Here is a 16,843-nt window from a genome sequence, read left to right as displayed (position 1 = left end):
GCGTAAGATTTTGGGTGTTTGAGAGGCCCAGCTGAAGACAGTGACTTATTTTAGTGTATATTGAATATTAGATCAGAACTATTTTCAAATATTATGCTATCTATTTTTGTTATATGTATGGTCAATTAGGTTTCTTTAAAATGTTTTAAGATCTTATGGCTGATGATGGCCTAATATCAATAGGCCGAAACTAGTGCCAAGATTAAAATAAATTGAAGTACTAATTTTATACTGTATCGATTAGGTGGATTACCTCATTTATGTGCAATAATTATATTGTCATCAATACGGAACATGAAAATTATAAACTTTGATTAAAAGCAGTAACTTCAGAGTACGCCGCGTTGTCATAATTATCTCCATCTGCAGCATATCACCCTTTCATACAGGCTGAGTGTTTAATAAACCATGTAGGCCTAATGCGATTCAATAAACTTTGACCCATTCGTAAGCTTGTGCCAATGAAGTGAAATGGCATATGGCTTTTAGTGCTGGGAGTGTCCGAGGACAAGTTCGGTTCGCCAGGTGCAGGTCTTTTGAATTAACGCCCATAGGCGACCTGTGCGTCGTGATGAGGATGAAATGATGATGAAGACAACACATACACCCAGCCCCTGTACCAGCAAAATTAACCAATTATGGTTAAAATTCCCGACCCTGCCGGGAATCGAACCCGGGATCCCGGTGACCAAAGGCCAGCACACTATCCATTTAGCCATGGAGCCGGACCTTGTGTTAATAATTACTGCATTTAAAACAGAACATGCCATTGCCGATAAATATGAAATTTCCTTTCACCTCAACAAGTGCACATGTTAAATACAGAATAGAACTGTACAACTAGTCACTGATTAATGTACAAAAAAAAGTAACAACAAAAATAATATTCAGAAAACAAACACCTAAAAACATAAAGCAGCAGCAGCTAACACAGTACCACTTTGAATAATATCACAAAAGCGACTGAGAGCAAGCCAACCCACGTGGCAGTAGCTTCCTCAAATGTTGCATTGCTGTTGTCGTTTCAGTCAGGGAGGGGGTACTTGGCTGCATGCGACAAAAGGTGTCGTATACTGCGCTCAAAGAGCCTCGCCACTGGGTTCCGTGGTTCAAATCCCGGTCACTCCATGTGAGATTTGTGCTGGACAATGCGGAGGCAGGATTAATAAATCACTTTTGGAGTGGTGACCCCATCGTACTAATAGCCTATATATATGGATCATTCATTACATCCCTGACCCGGTCAAAGGCTGGAAAGCAGGTTATAGGTTTTCATTTTTTTCATTTCATTTTCAGTGCGGAGGCGGGACAGGTTTTTCTTCGGCTACTCTGGTTTTCCCTGTCATATTTCTCTCCAGCAACACTTTCCAATATTATTTCATTTCATCTGTTATTCATTAATCATTGCCCCAGAGGAGTGCAACAGGCTTCGGCAGCCGGCACAATTCCTATCCTCGCCGCTAGATGGGAGCTTCATTCATTCCATTCCTGACCAGTCAAATGACTGGAAACAGGCTGTAGATTTTCATTTTCATGCTGCGCTTGAATGTGTCGTTTCCCCTGTGTTCACAATGGGTCTGCATTACCTATGAGTAGAACCGCTATATGAAGAACACTACAGATCTATGTTACCTATGAGTAGTACCACTATGTGAGGAATACCATGGGTCTGTGTTACTTGTGGGTTGTGCCCTTATATGAGGAACACCCTGGGTCTGTGTTATGTATGAGTAGTCCCGCTATATGAAGAACACCACGGGTCTGTGTTGCCTGTGGTTAGTACCATCGTGTGTATCCCACCCAGGCGGGTGTGGACATTCGACTGCACAGACTAATGTCCTTGTGAGAAAAGAGGCCGTACGCTGCGCTTGAATGTATCGGTTCCCATATGTTCAGAATGGGTCTGCGTCACCTATGAGTAGTACCACTATATGAAGAAAACCACGGGTCTAGGTTACCCATGAGTAGTACCACTATGTGAGGAACATTATGGGCCTGTGGTACCTGTGGGTTGTGCCCTTATGTGAGGAACACCATGAGTTGTGTTGCCTGCGAGTGGTGCCCTTATATGTGACATACTACTGTTGGATTTTTTATTATGGACACTCGAGTTTAGGCTTTAATTACAAACGAACCAATAGGCCTATTGCAATGCGAGTTAAATCAATATTTTCCTTGTTTAATTCTACATTAGCATATATAAGACACATTGTTTTTGACGTTCATTAAATATTCTTTATTTGTGATTGTATAAATATTGCCCAGGTTTTTGACTTCTTCTCTAGGAAGCACTCACTTAGGAGTATATACAAGGAAAACTACTTGTGTGATGGTAATGAAATTTTTATGTGTAATAACCACATTATTTGTAGTGTAAATACTCAAGTTACAATTTTGTTTCAACCACCCGAAGAAAGTTCTTATCATTTTTCTAATGGAACTCTTTCTCAGCCCAGGATAAACATACAGCAGCAAACTTGGGCTTGTTTTGAAGCACTGAGTCACGGTTATCATATATATAATTTATTAAACACATTGTATACAAAGTATTAATTAATTAAACAAGATTAGCATCATTTGCATAGTGTGACAAAGTCAATATCCTGTCTTTGCACTCAGTGATATGATACGTGTTGCATGGTCCTCCACATATGGTGCACTGACATCTGTCGGTGGGGCTGTGGTATCCCTTGGTTGAACATATTCGGTGATGTAGTCCGTGGGCTGCCACTCTCGTATATAAGTGGTGCAGTTGGTAGTTGGCCTTTTTCCATTCGTTGCTTGTCATCGCTGGGGTGGTGAGGAGTCCGGGATTTATGTCCCTCGCTTTCTGTCGCTTGTCTTCTAGGAATCTGGTGCTTTGTGGTGTTGGTATCAGATTATGAGCTTTCATCAAGTCTTCTATAAAGAAGGTTGTGTCCGCCAGGATATACGTTATTCTGTTTTGCGTGTATTTTGGGACACAGAGTATTCTTTTCAGGTAGGCTGCTTTAATTCCCTCTAATCGCTTCAGATTCGAGTATGTGAGGTGGTTCCATATAAGCTGTATGCCGTATGAGGCAGTGGGAGCAATCTTTATGTCAAATAGTCTCAGGGCTATTGTGACGGATAGTAGATTCAGTTTCTTTATCTCGAAAGTTGCCTTTATTGCTCTTACAGCTCTGTCTTCATTGTGCTTGGAAAAGGCATGTCCTGTCACTTGCAGTGTGAGTCCAAAGTACTTGTAGCTTTTGACTATTTCTAGTACTTCTTCCCCGCAAGTGAATCTGTCAGTGTTCGCCAAATTTCCTCCTTTTCTGAATTTGAGCAGGATCATGTCATCAGCGTACAACCACTTTCTCGCTTCTTATGTTTGTATCCTTTGTATTACATCATGGGTAAGTACGTTAAACATAATGGGGCTTATAGGATCTCCCTGGAGTACTCCGTTTGTTTGCTGGATTCCTTTGGATTGGATTGGATTGGATTGGATTGGATTGGATTGGATTGGATTGGATTGGATTGGATTGGATTGGATTGGATTGGATTGGATTAGGCCATCTTGAATTCTGATTGTATTTTCTCGGAGGATGCTTGCTATGAATTTAAAGATCTGACTTTCTTCGTCTAACACAGGCTTTAGTTTTTCCAGTATTCTATCCCTGTTTACCCCATCAAAAGCTTGTTTGTAATCAACGAATGCTGCATATGCATGGCCTTTGGGTTTAGCCAGGGCTTCGCTTATAAATTGGAGTACGTGTCCCACCGCTTGTATAGTTGATCTTCCGGGAGTAAAGCCGTACTGTTCCCGAGGTATAACTTCCATTATGTTGTCATGGATCTTTTAAGTAAGATGTTGTTCATTATCTTGAATGGTGCACATTCCAGGGCTATCCCTCTGTAGGATTCTGGGGTGTTCTGTGGTCCTTTCCCTTTGTAGATCACCTTGACTGTCGATTCTCTCCATACTGCAGGGTTGTCCATAATTTCTAGGCACTTGTTGTATAGGGCTGTCCATAACTTAATGGTATATATCAGTGATCCTTTCATCAGCTCTTTCGAGATATTGTCTGGGCCAGCTGACTTTCGAGGTTTGCTCTTTTCAATTGCTTGCCAAACTTCGTCTTCTGTTATTCTTTCTTCTTCCATTAGCGGGGTATTTCCTTTGGCATGGTATTGCATTTTCTTCTTTTGAAGTATATTTGCGAAATGGTTTTCCCATATAGTCATTGAGATACTTGGGTTATCAGAAACTACAACAACTGTAACCGTAGAGTGTGGTACCAAATTTATGAAGAGTAATATTGAAAGGAGGTTTTGTGTACGCCGGACCGTGCGATTAACAGCAGGCCAGGTGGTGAAATCGGGTGCAGTGTTGCCACGTTCAGTAGTAATCACGCGCGCAACGAACACAGCTTTTCGTTTACTTTCAACGTATAATTTTATTTCCTCTTATAAATTCCACTTCCCATCACCTTTTCTCATAAGGGCTTTGGACCTTCAATGGCAGGTTTAAAAATGGTTGACTTCCTAATTTAGAAATATCATACTCTATAATTTTTACAAGAGTTATTTGCATTATTACTTACATAATATTTACAGTAATTTAATTCTATCAATTTTCTTAGTCTGAAAAATCACTATGTTCCGATGAATCGGTGCTGCTGTCATTCATGTTGATTATGAAGCTCGAAATTAGGGACATTTTCAGAGAGTCCATCTTTTTCCCAGTAGTGGTCTTCAATTTTCTTAGCGTATTTAATACATTGTTTCCAGAGTTCGGGGGTCACGGTATGTAAGACTTCTCGGCATAAAGCGTTAATTACTTCCACACCTCGACCATTTTCTAATGTGTTAGCATATTTGTTTTTGCTATTTTCTCTTTTACTTAAGCCCAAATGAGCTCGAGTGGATTAAGCTCGCAATGGGCCACTGGTAACAAAACAAGCTGTACATTTGGTCGAAGTCGTTTAGTCAGTTGTTCCAGCTTCTTTACTGGTGTTTGAAAATAAGGCCTGGCAAGGACAATCAGCTCTGATTTAGTTAATTTGTTATAATCGTCAACTCCAGGAGGTAGTGAAATATTCTTTGATGTTATCCAAGATATAATTTCAGGTTTCATGAATGACATGTTCAGGTTTTTAGATGAAAGATCGACCATCGTATGATATGAAGCTTGATCTATAATGACAGCCGACCTTTGAGGCAATAAACTCAGGACTTTCGTGAACCATTCTTCGTAATGAGTCGAGTTCATCTCATTATGGTAATCACCACTTCCTTTCTTGCTAATAAAACAAAGTTCTGCACCGTCAAGAAATCCTTCTTCACTTCCAATATGTAAAATTATGATGCGTTTCACAGCTCCAGATGGTGTTTTGAACCCTCCACGCCATCCATAAATTTGCTGTATGTATCCTCTGTACAGATTATAGTTGTCAAAGTTGTTTTCTAAAGCTTCAACCACGTTTTCTTGCCACCCATATTTCATAGTTTCATCTGTAAAGATGATCTTGTAGCCCTGTGCTCGTAAGTTTCTAATTCGCCTAAGGTAGGTATATTACAAGTAACTATTCTCATTTTGGTTCTGTATTGAAGATGACGTTTATCACATATATTATTATAATATTTATAGATCCACCTGTTCAATACAGCGTTGCTGGAACAGCCCGACGTACTTAACACACACCGTATGAATAAAACTCGATCATTTCTTCGAACAAATGTTTCAAAAGGTTAATAACACCCACTTGACCGTCTTTTGGATCCAATTGATTACCGTACTAAACACTGACATCAGCTAGCTTTGACACATTTTATCATTAGCAACGTCTCCACAAGAAGTCCCATCTTCTTTTCTACAACTTTCTGATGAATCAACCATACATATTTTACACATTTGATACGTGCACACTTCTATTTTAAATAACTGACATTGATTTTACTAATTTGAACTCATGCTATGGGAATGGAGTAAAATCCCCCTTGGATGATTGTGCTTTTACACTCAAGGTCGTCACAGTCCTAATGATGTATAAGAAGAAGATCCATTGTGGTTTCATACGCCCAAATATTCATGATTAACCACCTTATAATCTTCAAAAACTGTTAATTCACAGTATTTTTAACAAACTTTCTGTGCAGTATCCCTATTTTAGATGTTATAATACAACATTTTATGAAATCATTTTCCAACATTTTACTCTATAGTTTATAAGATTAGAAAGATCCAGTATCCATTAATTTTTAAGATTGATATAGGCTGATGATGCCCGTAAAAAAAAAAAGAGTGAAACATGTACCTATGACTTTTATGTATTATGTATAAATTTTAACCACATGAACAGTGGATTGTATTGTATTGTATTGTATTGTATTGTATTGTATTGAACAGGTGGATCTATAAATATTGTAATAATATTTGTGATATAAGGTAGGTATGTCGGGATGCAGCAACTGTGGAATTTATAAAGTGAAATAAAATTAAAGGTTGAAAGTAAACGAAAAGCTGTGTTCGTTGCGCGCGTGATTACTACTGAACACGACAACACTGCGCCCGATTTCGCCACCTGGCCTGCTGTTAATCACACCGTCCGGCGTACACAAAACCTCCTTTCAATATTACTCTTCATAAATTTGGTACCACACTGTACGGCTACAGTTGTTGTAGTTTCTGATAACCATGATTGAGTGCTTCAAAACAAACCCAAGTTTGCCGCTGTACGTTTATCCTGGGCTGAGAAAGAGTTGCTTTAGAAAAATAATAACTTTTTTTGGGGTGGCTGAAAACAATTGTAACTTGAGTATTACACTACAAATACATGTGGTTATAACATAAACATTTCATTACCATCAGACAAGTAGTTTTCCTTGTGTATATTCCTAAGTGAGCGCTTCCTAGAGAAGAAGCCAAAAACCTGGGCAGTATTTATTACAACCATAAATAAAAAAGATTTAGTGAATGTTGAAAACCATGTGTCCTGATATACGCTAATGTAGAATTAAACAAGGAAAATATTGGTATAACTCGCATTGCAATAGGCTTATTAGTTAGTTTGTAATTAAAGCCTAAACTCGAGTGTCCATAACAAAAAAATCAGACAGTATGTGTCTGCATTTTCTGTGATTAGTACCACTATAGAAGGAACACCATGGTTCTGCTTTACTGTTATGAGGAGCCGGTGACCTGGATTTTAGACCCCTTTTTATAACAAGCATCATCTCAGAAAAGAAGGCATTGTCAATTGGATCCACTGACTGTTTTGTATACATGGCCATTTTTATCATGATTCGTTTTATATTTTAGTCAGTGGATACATTTTGAAGTTTTAGTTATCGTTTCATTTTGTTGCACCTCGTACCGTTACGGGCCAATGACCTAGCTGTTAGGCCCCTTCAAACAACAAACATCATTATTATAATCACCCTTTTTCTTGGATGCTAACATAAGGCTTTTTTTAGAACAATGTAAGGCACAAGCTTTCTGCCACAGCTGTTACAGCAAGCATTGCTATACGTAGTTGTTTTTCACTTCCAGTAGCGCATACGATTACACTTGATGTCTCTTTTGTGTCGATTATCCTCTCTGTGGCATATCAGAACTGATTAGCATCTGATCTTCGTTTCCTTTTTGAGAAAGCAAATATTTCTACTTTCCACTTCCCAATCATGAAGCGATGAAAATAGATATCCTTGTGATTGAATTTCTTTGGCATATGATGTTCTTCATTAAAGAGAAAGTTCATTTCTCTTCAAAAATTAATCATCCTGCCTCAGTTAACCTTAACATCCAAGACACTGATCCCATCTGCTACATACAGCATTTCATGAGAAATGGCATATCCATCACTGTGTAATGAAATCACATATTTTTGCTAATACTCCTCTACTTGCAGAAACTTGCGAATTTTTGGACTGCAGAATACTTTGCAAGAGTTGTTGGTTGCTGGAAGTAGAGTTCTCTATATCCGCCAATAGCACTCGTTGCACTCGAACCCTGAGTACTCACAGCGCACTGCCCTATTCCACATGTTTCGGCATAGCAATCGCCGCGAGTTTATATAATGCAGTATTACTTGAATACTCGCTCATTTTAAGATCACAGGACATGCATGAACGCAAAGCACTCATAAAATATGTTGTACCAGACTGGAATAGTGTGTCACTAGTCAGGTCTGCACTGATTCACTCACTGAACTGGTGCAGTGGTCCTTCCTAACGGGTGATAACAGGAAGTTGTGTGGTGTTTGGAGTGGCAGGTTTTGCCATGGGAAAGCCGCTACTTGACATTTTTATTTCGAAGTGCATCAAGAACTGTAGGATGAATCTTGGAGAAAGTGGATGCATCAGATATGCAAACATTTCTTTTTCCCCCACTTTGAATCAAAATAATTTGAGAAATTAATTGTGCAAGAAAATATGGTAGGTGTGGAGATTGTCCATTTTGACCTCGTGTTTGTCCTAGTCTCTTTTTCTATCATTCCTTCTTTTGATGCTTACCTCTCATGTTTTTCCTGTTGTAGGTTCCTATCTTTCTATAGACATTGCTTGTTCTTTTCCATTGCTTGTATTGAGTAACTATTAGAAGATCCATGAATCAAGTGTTAAACATGATAAGCATTTCCCCTTCCTCATAAAGTATGTAAAACAATAATTTTCTTGTAGACGTGATGCGGGCTTTTCGGCTTATGCCGTGTCAAGAGAACAAGGTGAAACTCTAAGTTCTGCAGTGAACTTTGCTCCTCATCTTCAGAAGAAAATCTTGACTGTTCACGAGTCTCCTACAATAAGGAGGGTTTGAATTTTGTCATCACCATTTGGTTCATTTCAGGCTATGTGTTGTGTTAATGTCATAATTTCATAACGTGTATACTGGTTATGCACCCTCCCACCCGCTCCCTTTCACACTGTCTCACATCATTATCACCCTCTGGTTTTCTTCACCTACCTTCCTTCCATTCTTCAGCTCTGTTCTATTCTATCCTGGTGTCTTCATTGCATTTATTTTATTAGTTTCTATTTTCTTTTACTACATTCGTCTCTCATACTTCTCAAGCACACACATTGTGATAGAACATCTCAATTGGAGCTTAATGTTGTCGTCAACTCCCGCTTGGAGCGCTGTGCCAGGACACAGCAATCCACCTGGTGACGAATGAGTGTACCGCTACAGTTCTCCAACGGTAAGGCATTCTTAAATTTAAACCCTCATTATTGCAGAAGACTTCCTCGTGAACAGTCGAGATTTTCTTCTGAAGACGCGGAGCAAAGTTCTTTGGGAAACGTAAAGAGTTTCACCTTGTTTTCTTGACATGGCATAAAGCCCATATCATGTCTGCAAGTATGGGCCGTGAAAGCATCAATGTTAAAATCAGGTTCTCTTTTTTTTTCTCTTCTTCATTTTCTTGAGTCATTTTGTATAACTTCCCCAAAAAAGATTTTCTTTGCATTTTAGATGCTTATGTAAAAATTCTTAAACAGTTGCATTTCTCTTTACAGAGTGCAGATGTGGAACGAATGGACTCTCAAGCTAAACTAAGCACAGCTGCCTATGAAGTCGCCAAGAAGAACAACATAAAACCTAGAATTAAAAGACAAGAGCCCACCAAATCTGCATCTGAAAGTGAGCTGTCCCTTTTTAACAGTAGTGATACAGTTCAAACCAAGGCAAACCCTTCTGCTGCGTTGACATTCGATATTCCCGAACCAGAACCAGAAGACAAAATTGATTTTGGAATCCCTCCATCTTCAGGAAAAGATAATCTGAAAAAACCATTCATGCGCTCTTCACCTGAGAAGGCTTTTGTGCGTTCTCATCAGACACCACCACCGGAAAATAGGAGTTCACCACTAAGAACTTATGAAAATAAGAAGACTGAAATGCTTGAGAATATATCCTCTGAAGATGACAGAACGCCTCAAGTTGTAGAAAAATCGTATGAAAATATGAATGGATTTCAGAGTCCTGAGAGGAATAAGACCACATCATCTAATGATAGAGGTCGTGGGAAAGTTTCCAAGGATGAAATGTTATTGGAAAAGGAACGTGAAGCGTGTTATGAAGAGAGATACGTAACTAATGATAAGCCTTTGCTAAATGCTAATGAAATGCGAAGCAAAGTAAAACCAGTACCTGACGTGGAAAACATTCGCCCAGAAACTGTGGAAAGGATATCAGACATTAGGAGGAGTGTAGAAAAAGATGTCCCAGAAAGTCGATGGAGTTCCGAAAGAGAAGAAAGCTCTCAGAGGTGGAGTGTGGAAAAGGAAGAATCTAACGATCGATGGAGTGTGGAAAGGGAAGCAACATTCGAGAGGAGGAGTATAGAGAAGGAAGAAGCTAACAATCGATGGAATATAGATAGGGAAGTAACAGTCGATAGGAGAAGTGTTGAGAAGGAAAAGGCGAATGATCGATGGAGTGCAGAAAGGGAAGGAACCGTAGATAGAAGTGTTGAGAAGGAAAAAGATAAGAATCGATGGAGTGCAACAAGGGAATTACCTGCTGAGAGAAACAGTCCAAAGGAGGAGGTAGTTGATAACAGGTGGAGTGCTGAAAGAGAAATAACTGGCAAGAATCAAAATGTAGAGAAGGACGTTGAAGATAAAAGGTGGAGTGCCGAAAGAGAAGTAACAGAAAGGATACAGAATACTGAAGAAGATATAACCGTTTTGCCAGGTTCTGAAGCCTATAAACTCACCGTGGAGATGTCAGACAAAGAAGGAACTGTTAAGAAGCGCAAAACCAATCGTAACAGAGGCAATAAGGGAAATAAGAAGAAAAGTGCAGATATTCAAGGAGAAGACTATCGTGCAAATACAAACGAGGAACAGCATGAATCTAAGCCAACCGCTAATTCAGAATCCGAAATACAAGAACGTGCAATACCACAAAATAGAAATAAATTAAATTCTGAATCTGAAGGAAAACCAGCAAGAAATGAACGTGAGGGAAAGAGTTTAGAGTATGAAGTACCAGCTGCAAACGTTCAGAAGAATTACATGGCTGAACCAGAACGACCTGATAGAAAGTTAAAGCAGCATTATACTCCTGAACCAGAAGTACAGAAAGCTGTAGCACCTGAACCTGTTAGAAATTTGGTCAGACAAAAAAGTGCCACTCCAGAAACTGAGAAGCAACCTCCCAGAAATGTGCAGAATCGTGATGAGCAACGCAATAGAAAAGAACGCAAAGAAAATCCAGAGCTTGCTGTACAGGAGACTAAGGAAAAGTTTGCTGGTCAGGAAAGTATTAGAGATAAGAAAATTGAAACTGAATCTGTTTCAGTGAGAGCTCCTAGTATAGAAAAGGAAGTGGTTAAAGCTGATGCTTTTGATTCACCCAGGAAACCTCGTAAAAGAAACACACCAGAGGCACAACCTGTAGCTACTAAACAGAAGTCTCCTGAAGTAGACGCAGTTAAAAACAAGAAAGGAGAGGTGGGGGCCATTAAAAATCCTGTGAACATGAGTGGAACCATCAGCATTGGGAAAGGTAGTGCTCTGCGTAATTCTACGGAGAAATCGGCTCCTGCTAAACCACCAGAGAAGCCAAGTGCTCCCAAGAAACCTGGTCAAGAAGATGATCAGTTAGATTTCCTTCTGTCGCTAAGAAAACCTTCTAGCGGTGACACTTCTGTGTCATTTGCAAAGCCAAGCAAAGCTGTCAGGTCTACAATTGATGATGGTAAGTCCTATTACTCCTCACTTTCATATGTTTTATTTCATACACCTGATGCCAGTAGTACTAAATACGAGGGGCATTCAATATACGAGGGTTGGAGCAAAAGTCATGGCAACTGTTTTTTTTTTCCTTGAAGATACCAGTCCGGTTGGAAAATGTGACATATACAGACGAAAGGACAAGGTGTTAACTACATGTGTGGGCAAGGAATAGCACTGAAATATCGTAACACACTCATTTATTACGGTAGAATGCAGGGCACTATGGCCTTCCCGGCACAAAAGAATGACAACACAATACTCATAAAGTTGACAAACCTGGGCCTAAAGACCCTCAAAGTAGTCCCCTGCTACTGACACCACACGCTGCCAACAATGTGGGAGGCGCTGAATATCATCTGCCTCAGCATTTGCCGCACCATGTGTGAATTGGGTCACCTGTTGGTGCACAGTATTAGCAATGTCCTCTCGTGTTGCAAACTGCCTACCACGTATTGGTTCCTTAATCTTTCAAATGAGATCAAAGTCGCAGGGTGAAATGTCGGGAGAGTATTGCGGGTGCTCCAATTCTTCCCATCCCCAACGTCGCAGTAGCTGCCCTACACACTCTGCTTTATATGGTTTTGCATTTTCGTGCAGAATTATTGCACTGTCCATAAGATCCGGACGTTTCTCCCGAACACCACGTCGTACCTGTCGCACCAGGAAGTCCCTGTAGTCCTGTGCGGTCACTGTTCTGCCATGTGGAATAAAGTGGCAAACAATGACACCCCTGACGTCATATGTGACTATCACCATCAATTTGGCTGGGGAAGGATTCTGACGGACCTTCTGCCTCCTTGGTGATCCAGCATGTCGCCACTCCGTGGACTGACGTTTCAGTTCTGGTTCATATGCCCAGGGCCAAAATTCATGGATGGTGATTATTCGTGACAAGAACTGATCGCCATCCTGTTGTCAGCATGCAAGGTGGTCGGAGCATATTGCATAGCACACCCACCTTTGAACTTCCGTTAGTGCATGCGGTACCCACTGCGATGCGATTTTGCACAGTTGCAGCTCGTTACGCAATATTCTGTGGGCGGTGCGTTTCTTGATGCCACTTGCCCTCTCTAACTTCCATAGCATCCATCGTCTGTCTTCATCCAGGAGCTGCTCGATGACGGCACACTGACAGGTCGTCCCGAACATTGCACATCACTGGTTGACACGTCCTTGCTGAAACTTTCCTACCCACCGTGCTGCTGTACAGTGTGGTAGGGCATTATTCCCGAGGGCTTCCACTGATTCACTGCGACATTCCATCGCATTTCTCCCTCGGAGAACGGCTATTTTGATGTAAGCGTGCTGCTCAACACGGGTTAGTTCCATCTCGCACGACACTCACCAACTGACTGATTTCACAGCACTCGCTGCGCTACTACCAGCTATCACAGAGCCATCTGTTGTTCTGCATACACACTATGCCTGCAGAACTTCCACACGACACATATACGTTTGTGATCCGTTCACATATCTACAAGAAAAAAAATAGTTGCCATGACTTTTGCCTCAATCCTCTTTTAATGCAACACATTTTATTTCTTAGCCAGTTTTGGTTTTAAAAAGTTGGAATTTTGTTTGGTATATCTTGGTGAATATTTCCGCTTGGTCTTGTAGAGCTCTATTAATTTCCTGTAGATGGCATCGCTATAACTAGCCTTCATAATGGCATCTGTAATAGAGATGGGTATCAAACAGAGAGCAGTTATTGAGTTTCTTTTGGCGCAAAACCAGGGCATCACAGATATTCATAGGCACTTGCAGACTTGGAAGTGGACAAAAGCACAGTGAGTCATTGAGCGAGGCGTGGTTCATCATCACAACAAAGTCGAGCAGATGTGTCTGATGTGGACTGTTCTTCATCATCCACCCCATAGCCTGGATCTTGCACCTTCTGACTTCCATCTGTTTAGCCCTATGAAGGTTGCACTCTGTAGGAAGCACTACGTGGATGATGGGGAAGTTATCGATGCAGCACGACGTTGGCTCCCAACATCAATCAGGCTCTCACATTATGGTAGCATAAGGCCGTAGCATTGAACGGAGATTATGCTGAAAATTAGGATATTGTAGCAAAAGAATTGGGGAATAACATGATGTGTTTTGAATCCTCAATAAAACCAAACTACTTTTAGGAAGAAAGAAAAAAGTGTTGCATTATATATTGAACTCCCTTTGTATATTAGCTCATTCAACACCTGTAAAGGTCTTTCACATCCACGACATGTCAGTGTTGCTAGAGTTCAGTTTTAACTTGTCAGAAGTAGGTGGCAAAGTTCACAGACGTGGATTTGGTAGTGATTTTTTAACATTCAGAATGAAGAAGAGGAATAGTGTCAGGTGAAAAAATGGAAGTGCATACATGAAGCAAGGGAGAATAGAGAAAGTGATGGAGAATTTTCTAACCTGTACAAGGAACTAAATGAGAGAACATTTTTATGAACATGGAGGAGGTCATATTGTTCATCTCTCATGATGTGCTTTATGTTCTCTACCTGAGCTTTCGCTCCTTGACAGTTGTTTTCTTGTTTAACAAGATGAGGACATCCTCATTGGTCCTCTTTTCTACCCTTCAGAGCATTCTTCTGTACAAGAGCATGTTGAAAGCACATCTCCAGCAAAGGGGTGAACGTTCAGCCTTCGAAACCAACAGAAGTACAGGGAAAACGTAGCATAAGGTTGAGATCTCTACTGGTGAATAGGACCCTCATACTGTTGAATACATTTTTGGCCTCCCAGATCCTATATAAGATTTCATTCTTGGAATTGCAACGCTCATTCACCAGAGTCTCAAGCTATTTCAAGTATGACACTTGCTGAACAATTGTGTTGTTGATGTGCAGGGAGGCCTGCGTTTTCAAATACCATCAGTTTGGTCTGGCCAGTATTCATGAACAGACCAAATGCTGCATTGATTCTTACAATGTTCTTAATAATTTGAAGATCAGTAAGGCTACTGGCTAACACAACTATGATCATCATCATCATCATCATCATCATCATCATCATCATCATCATTTCCCCTTATTTCCCCTTATCATCATCATCATCACCGTTGCATCTCCTTCCACTACTCCTCTTCGGTAATTGTATTCAAGTCGAGTCTTCTTTTTCTTATACTGTTCTTGACAGAGTCCATACACCTTGCCCTCTTTTCTTCCATCTTAGCCTCCAGCACTTGTTTTGGTACCCTTCCCTCTTCCATCCTCGTAACATGTCCAGACCATCTCAATTTATTCTTCTTCATCCTGTCGCTCAGTTTTTCTACCCCTAACTCTTTTCTGACCTCTAACATTTCTTATTCTGTGTCTCCTTGTCTTCCCTACCATACTCCTCAGGAACTTCATCTCACTGGCCTGAATTTTACTCTCATTTCTTGCTTTCAAAGTCTAAGTCTCTGATCCATATGTTAATTTAGAGGTATAGTACATCTTCTACATTCTCTCTTTACATTTCATAGCAACTTCTCTGTCCCACGCCAGGTTCCGTACATTCTGGTAAAAACGTATTTCCTGCTTATACCTTTCTTTTGATCATATCCAACCTTGCATCTTAAATTATTTCACTTCCCAAATAGTTGAAGTCTTCAACAACTTCAAGGTTCTGTCCCTTGATACTAACACTTCTTGTTCCTTCTCTTCTCCTCTTGTCATCACCACTGTTTTGCTCTTCTCCATACTGATTTCCATACCATATTTCTCAATATTGTAATTTGAAGCCTCTACTTGGATTTGCACTTCCGTATTGTTGACTCCCCAGATCACTGTGTCATCTGCAAACAACAATATTTTCATACCCCCTCCATATCTTGCCTTTGTTTCCTTTAGAATTTCATGTATAACCATTATAAACATAAGTGGAGACAATACACTTCCCTGTCTTAGTCCAGTTTGGTTTCTAAACCAATCTGTTCTCCCCACTGGAGTCTGGACACAACTGAAATTCAGAAGAGTCTATCATTGACCTGCCCTGTCAAAATCCATACTGCTCTTCTGAATTTCTATCCACCCTACCTCTCATCTTCCTTTCTATTCCCGTATTCACGCGAATAATCCCCGCATATTTTTAAAAAAAAATTTGAGGCACGAAATTAGGGTGCAGGTTTTATTTGCGTCAAGATTGCCAACACGCTCTTGGCTCACCTAGTTTTCGATGCTGAGTGTACAGTTATGCTTTGTGCAACCGTAGATGGAAGAAAACTGTCCTCATATGTCATATTTAAACAAAAAACAATTCAGACTTTTAATTCTAAATTGACTTTACATTTTTTTAAAATAGTACCGTATTTAACAGAGTAATTTCAATTCAAAATTTCTTCATGCCATGATGGAACGCGTCTTCCAGAACGTGCAGGGGTAGCTTTCTGCACTTTCACTCACTTTGGTGTGTCTATAGTGTGTTTCATAGTTGAAAATAGAGTGAAATCGTAATTCTTTTGTATTCAGCATTTTAAGGAACGCCACAATATCACGTAGCAGACAGTACGCAGAAAAGCAGAATCCACAAAAACTGGTGAGGGTTGGCAGTTCTGAATTACAAGATGGCTTTTAATTCGAAATCACGTAATTGGAAGTCCAATTTCTGAATTACAAAGACTTCGAATTAATGAGGTTTTACTGTATCGCAGAACTAACATCAGATTTCACCGGTGTGTCTATTTCAAGTGTTTACATTGCACGAAAAGAATTATCCACCACCGGTCATGTTACTGTCCAGTAAAAAGAGACCGCATGTGAGAAGTGTTTTAGGCCCGTATTCACCAACATCAGTAACTTTTGCTGTTATCTTAGATTTCTAAAAATCGGATAATGCTCGCTTCCGTATTCACCACAGAATTTATTATCTCGGTTTACCAAAACTAAGTTTTCGTTTCAATCTGAGTTTGAACCGCAAATTTTTCATACTGATGTACAGAAAACAAATGACAACGTGCTGCCGCCACTATCAAATTGTAAACATGTTTTTGAATCCATTCGGGGTTTGCAAATAATTTTCATAAATTATGCCTGCGATTGAGCAGAAACGAAGAAAGAAGCCTAATATGACTTTCCAAGAGAGTGAATTGTTATTGAACTTGGTGGCAGAAAACATTGACAAAGGGAATAAGAAAACCAATTATAGCCTACACATTGTACGTCAC

The 16,843-nt window shown here is 40.0% G+C and overlaps 1 protein-coding gene across 1 annotated transcript in view; it reads left to right on the top strand.

The window, feature by feature from the left end:
- Nucleotides 1-16,843, top strand: part of LOC136883531 (myb-like protein X) — a 114,341-nt gene that overhangs the window by 72,151 nt on the left and 25,347 nt on the right. Inside the window, exon 6 of the mRNA XM_067155898.2 lies at nucleotides 9,478-11,665. Coding sequence (XP_067011999.2) covers nucleotides 9,478-11,665 — 2,188 coding nt within the window. The remainder of the gene's footprint in view (nucleotides 1-9,477; nucleotides 11,666-16,843) is intronic.

This window comes from Anabrus simplex, chromosome 11 (genome assembly GCF_040414725.1).
Source record: "Anabrus simplex isolate iqAnaSimp1 chromosome 11, ASM4041472v1, whole genome shotgun sequence".
Lineage (NCBI taxonomy): Eukaryota > Metazoa > Arthropoda > Insecta > Orthoptera > Tettigoniidae > Anabrus > Anabrus simplex.
This window is presented reverse-complemented; position numbering and strand designations above follow the sequence as displayed.